The sequence below is a fragment of the Nestor notabilis genome, unplaced genomic scaffold, assembly GCF_000696875.1.
Source record: "Nestor notabilis isolate BGI_N333 unplaced genomic scaffold, ASM69687v1 scaffold1899, whole genome shotgun sequence".
NCBI classification, from domain to species: Eukaryota; Metazoa; Chordata; class Aves; order Psittaciformes; family Psittacidae; genus Nestor; species Nestor notabilis.
Genome location: NW_009944833.1, coordinates 1 through 6,290, shown reverse-complemented (window position 1 = coordinate 6,290; position 6,290 = coordinate 1). Strand labels below are relative to the sequence as shown.

Sequence of the window (6,290 nt, the reverse complement as noted above, 5' to 3'; positions counted from 1 at the left end):
TAATGAGGGTTTATTGTGCCAGTATGCAAACACATGAGGTCAAACTCCTTTAGCTTATAGGTTGCTGCAGTACAGTTATAAAGGATAGTTTGTGCTGTAAAAAGTACAGAGCACACTTTTGTTGCATTTCTGGATGGGAAAAAAGCACTTGAGACAGCAATAAATGAAAAAAATCCACTGAACATCAAGTTCCTAACCAAAATACTGTCATTAAAAATTACAGGATCAGATTTTTAAGGGTCTTACTGGTGTTCACTCCTAAACACTCAGGATTACTGAAAATGACACTGCCTACTTATAAAAAAACAGTGACACTGAGTATTACTCCAGTGATTTCTTTTCTCCCCACTCTGAAAGTAGCTGAACGAAATGTTGGCAAATGAGCAACTGTCTGTACTTAACACAGAGAAGAAGAATGTTGTTACAAATGTAGGAAACTGATGATATAGTAATTATGCTTATAAATCCACTAGATCTCAAAACCACCATCTCATTAAAATATACCTTCCAATTAAAAAATACTTCTCATCACAGAATCATAGAATCACAGAATCAACCAGGTTGGAAAAGACCTTTAAGATCATGAAGTCCAACCTTTGCTCCAGCATTGCCAAGTCTACCACTAAACAAGATCCAACCACAGATGGACTTGCTCCCCTTGCAGCTGAAGCACTGATCACAGCTTTGACGTGCTACAGGAAGTCAAAGCTACAGCGTAGGAATATAGAGACGCCCAATTTCCATCTGCCACCACCACTCCACACCAAAGTCAAGGTAACTCAGAATCACCCTCTCATGTGCCACAGAAATACAATTTATAAAATCAATAGCTTATTGATTGGCTGGCAGTGTCTCTCTTATGACTTGAACAAACAGCTCTTATCCACAGGGGACAAGGCAGACAGGAACTACTTCTACTCTTGCATGGCTGCACAAATGTAGCTTTGAGCATGTTACCTGCAAGAGGAAAATTATACAAGCAGGACTGCACTATCCAACATGGGCGTGGCTTTGTAGAGAGCTGCACTTTCCAATCTATGCCTGATTTTCCTGCTGCAGGGCAATTAACAACAGACATTTGGCATTATAAGCATCCTGTTACATAATATTTATTCATCATAAAAATCCAAAAATGGACAACAGACAAAAGCTTCATCAAAATGCACAGGTTATTATGTGCCATTAAGTCCTTAAGTGCAGCAGCATTTATCTTGCACATACTTCAAATACTTTGCCAGGCACAGCTTCCCATTAGCCTCCCTGGTAGGACAGATGGCCCTGGGCAGCCGAGGCAGAGACACCAAGGTGCTAGTGACACTGGCACGCTGTCCCCTCTCACCACCTCCAGAGGCAGAGCTTTTACTCCTCTGGCCAAGAAATGGCCATGCACCCTTTGTACTTGAGGTTTCTACTTTGAAGTATCCAATATCCAAGTGCATCTGCAAGTCCAGTAACAATTCCCAGGATTTGGATCTTGCTGTCACCTCCCAGTAACTCCCACAGAAAAGGAAGCACTCCATATCACTACTGTCTGCCTCCTCTACTTAGGTCCACCTTCTACAGATGCTTTGAAGCACCCACATCCCATACCTGCTTCTGAAGGACAACCATCCAGATGACTGCAGGAACTAAGTCCTATAGAGACAGCCATGTGCTTTCTGTCTCCAATCCAGCAGGACTTCAGATAACGTAGGTTTAAGAGCACCCACACAGGATGATAACCACTGTGTTGTTTAGCAAGGTGCCAACAGGCAAGAATGACATTTACTAGGATCATTTAGATGGATCAGAAGGATGGAAATTCAGTGCATTTGCTCTGTCCCTTATACGGACCGAATTTAGGAATCAGAACAATTTCTCATGGGAAAACAGATGGATCAGAGCTTGGTAATGGCGGAGAGCTTCCATTAAAGTTGCTGCTTCTGATCCAGTCTAGACTAACTCTTTGTTGCCTTCTGTTGCCTCCTCTGTAAAACAAGCAGAGAGTTTAACATCCAGCACAGAGACGCATCCATTGTGAAAGTCAGTCTCATCAAACAAGAACATTCTCCACCTCGTGCAGCATCAGGACCACAGGACAAAGGAGAGAAAAGATGAGGCAGCACGTGAGACCTGCATGGCCTCTTTGCTCGCTCCATGGGTTAGAGGAGGCATTTTTTGCCAGGGTGCTAACCCTATGTACAAAAGTCAGCAAAACCCTAACCCTAACCCATTCCATGTCAGTCTGTAAGAAATGGGATAAAATTTCGTATGGTTTGTATCATCACTGGGGCTCTCCAAAGAACAGGGAACCTGGCGTTTGCTGTTCCCAGGAGGCTGGAATGGTACGGTCAAGATGAAATACAAAGAATTACACTTGTTTCCAGACAGATCCTGTATAGTAAGTATCAGCTGGGGAGATAAAGAATAATAAATATTAATGACCCTTCTAGAAAATCCTCTCATACCTTTTCAGCCATCTAGTACACACTTGAAGTGCAAAACCTCAGAAATGGTATGAGTAAGCTGTAAAGCTGTCCAGCAATGTGATGCCATCTCTTTTTTATACCCTTGCTGTCTGCCTTTAAAAAAATCACACGAGTCTGATCTGAAGATGTTAAAGAGAAGAATTCCCACTAATGGACAGTTTGCCTGTCCTTCCCCAAAGCTGATTCATCTTTATCTTCTGTGACAGACAGACTGTAAATCTCTTGGTGTCCCTCACTGTAGCTCCACATTCTTCAGGCTTTTAACCATCCACCTCTGTGAACTTTCTTTTCCCATAATTCTGGACCAGACTGGAGGCTGTGATTTGAGAAGCCTGTCCCTTTTCCCAGCTCTGGAAGTCATTCAGCCCTTTCTGGCCAGCTTGAAACAAGGCTCGCTCCAGTTCATCCAGCCGAGCTACCAGTGCTGATGTGTCTTCGTTGTAGGCATTCTGAGAGGAGTCCATGATACGACGAAAACGGCTAATAAATGTCTAAAGAAGATAAGCAGAATTACTGACAGGTGACACAGAGGTTTCTCCAGCTCACATGCTAGAGTCTGAGCTTTCAAAGACTGAAAAGCTTACACATTTGGGTGTAAGCTCACAACTGGGCAAAGGTCTGCAAACAGCATAGCACCTATTAACATTGGATACAGAGACAAAACTTTTCCTGCCTGACCTGGAAGATCAGTGCCTGATCTACTGGATGGGAAGCAAGTACAGAATTAGGCTTTGGCTCCTTCCTAATGACAGGCTTGAGCAGAGCACAAGGTATAACACAATTACAATCTATTCTATCTCACTTCACAAGCAATCACAGCTTTAGAGCAGGTAGAACAGATCTCACGCCACAGCAGCTGCTGCAGGAACATACAAACTGCAACTTGTAAAAGGGCCTGGCAGTTCAGCCAAGCCACCACTGTAGAGCTTTTAGTATGCTGAAAAAACACTTAGCCATGAAAAAGGTGAAAAAAAAAAACCCAAAATCAAATCTACAACTAATAAATTACATTTTAAAAAGCTAAGCAACAAGACATATTTAAGGATTTTTATTTCCCTTATCTTTGCTCTTAGGGATTAAAAAAAAAGGTTGAAAGTCTTCGAGAACTGTGCTTTATTATTTCAGAAGCTGATTTTAATTATTAGAACTGTAGGGTTTTAGAGATTTATTTATAAAACAAATACATTATAAATTAATAACTCTCTTTCTGGCTTTGTTACCAAATAGTTACACTTCGCATATATATATATATATATATATAGTCCCCGAATGTTTGGGAGAGAGGCTTTTTTTGGCATTTTGTTTATTTTTAAAGTCAGCACAACTCTCCTCGTTTGCTTTTAATCAGGGAAAAGCATACTTCGTGTGCTTTGATTTTTCTATCAGTAAATAATGTGTGCTAATGTGGCTTTTTTCCCCAAGATGTCCATTAGCACAAAGAGAAAAGACAAGAAAAGGTGTGGTTATCTTCCCCAACGCAGAAAGAGAGCTTTCAGTGAACAACTCCAAGAAAGCAGCAGTGCTTTAAAGCCTCCCTGCATCAGTCTTCATCTAAGAAATAGAGAAAGAAAAAAAAAAAAACAAACCAATAGCAATCATCCCAGACTATTTAGAGAACTGGCTGAAGAAATCTCAGAGCTGTTAGTGGTTATCTTTAAAAGCTTAAGGAGAACAGAGGTCCAGAAACTGGCAAAGATGTTACCTATCTTTCAAAAGAGATAGGGGAAATGGAGGGGGAGGAACTAAGAGCCAAGAAATTACACATCCATCAGTATCAAATCCTGGAAATGTACTGGAATAAATGAAGTACACATAAACTTCTGCAAGAAAACAGAGGAGTAACAGCCAACATGGATTTTCCAGGAACCAACTCTGAGAGCCCAGCCTAGTTTACTATCATGGCAGGATGACAGGCCTTACAAAGGGAGAAAGACCAGCACACCGGTACCTGTCAGGAGGCACCCATGGTCAGTAAAGACAATTATACATCCTCCCTATCAGGAGTGTAGAACATACTGGATGGCATTTGACAGGGGTCTACCTGGAACCAAGTACTGTTTGATACATTAGTTGTTAAAGGAATAGAAGTTACACTTGTTAAATTAGCCAGAAACATGCAGGAGAAGGAGATGACAGCAAGCAAGTTAGACAGCAAAACTCTAAATTTATAAAGATCCTGACAAATTAGAAACATGGTGTGAAAACAACAGGAGGCAATTCAGCTGAGACTAACGGAAGTTTTACATTAAGGCAGAAACGGGAAACTGCATGAATGCAGGAAGAGGAATATCTCTCCGTGTATGCAGTCTGTACCATCTTACTGTGGACTGCAAACCAAACACCTAGCAATGTCACTTCATCATAAAAAACAAGTTGCTAGACTGTGATGAGTGATGAGCACCATAGCCTACAAAATTTACAGTTATCTTCTTGTTTCCATCAGCACAAGTCCTGAGCAGGTGACTAAATGCTGCTCAGGGCACTGCACATCACAGTGAATGCAGATCAACTGGAAGGACAATCAGAGGTTAGCAAGCATGGCCCACAGAGAGTTGGCAAATGAACTGGGACTGCTGCAGGAAGGAAAAGAATAATCCATCCTCAGCATTTACTTCGGATGAGGCAAACAGAATAGAGCTTGTATTGCTGTGAAGGAGCTTTAGTTTAGACATGAGAGGAAAGTTTCTATGATTAGGATGGCAAAGCACTGAAATGGATTGCCCTGAGCAGTGTCAAGTGTCATCATTACAGAGCTTTAAAAACCCAGTAGAAAAATAGAAAGAACAGAGGGTGAATTAATCCTCCCTTGGGGGCACAATTAAATAATCTTATGTCTCCTCTAGTTTTACAGGATTTTATGAAATACCATATTGACAGTGCGAAAACTCCAAGCTAAAATTACACTCCTGGGTGCATAGTCGAGGCTTCTACCACCAGACTGTACAGCTGCCAAAAGGGTCATCCTACAGCTTGATCTAGAAGAGCATCATCAATTCAGCAGTCATTTGAATTAAAACAAATGGTTATTCTTCTTGAAGGCTGCTGAGCAGCTGGGAACAAGAGGAAGATGGAAAAACATACAACCAAATTTCAAGACTTAGTTCAGATACTTGCCTGCAGGATAGTCTGGGCTATCTCAGGGTTCTCTGGATTGTCAAAATTCAGGAGCTGTGAGCCAAAGCCATAGTAGTATGGCCCCATTTTATGCAGATCAACCACATTGGCATCAGCGCTCAGCACTGTCCTCCAGGCTTCCTTGTAAATCTTTGGCAGTTCCACAGAAATTATTCTTCGCTTGCTGTCATGCAGACCTTTAGCAAGCCACAGAGGGATTTCCAGCTTTGATCCCTGCATAAAGGGGAAAAAAAATCAAAAGTTGCCCTTGCAATGAAGACTCAGTATTGCAAAAAGTATTACAAAAAGTCAGTATTACAAAAAGTCTATTTTGTTTTCCAAACAGTCTAATGTAACTGTAATAAAGCCCAGAAACACTTCAGAGGCATTAATTATTACTGCAAGAATCTGGAAGTGTTTTGTTTTTTCTAATCCATGTTGTAGAATCTAATAATTGACAGATTATATATGAAGAAGTTCTTCCCTGTGAGGGTGCTGAGGCCCTGGCACAGGTTGCCCAGAGAAGCTGTGGCTGCCCCATCCCTGGCAGTGTTCAACGCCAGCTGAGACGGGGCTTGGAGCAACCTGGTCTAGTGGAAGGTGTCCCTGCCCGTGGCAGGGGGTTGGAACTGGGTGAGGTTTGAGGCCCGTTCCAACCCGAACCAGTCTGGGAATCTATGAAATGCCATCAGCAGGTCCCCAGAGCCT

At 41.9% G+C, this 6,290-nt stretch overlaps 1 protein-coding gene across 1 annotated transcript; it reads right to left on the bottom strand.

The window, feature by feature from the left end:
* Positions 1 to 2,678: 2,678 nt before the first annotated feature.
* Positions 2,679 to 6,211, bottom strand: GINS3 (GINS complex subunit 3 (Psf3 homolog); the record flags this gene model as incomplete). Its single annotated transcript, XM_010022577.1, has 3 exons — positions 2,679 to 2,959; positions 5,583 to 5,816; positions 6,193 to 6,211. Coding segments are annotated over 3 exons (484 nt in total), but the record flags the coding sequence as incomplete, so codon positions are not given.
* Between the last annotated feature and the right edge of the window lie 79 nt (positions 6,212 to 6,290).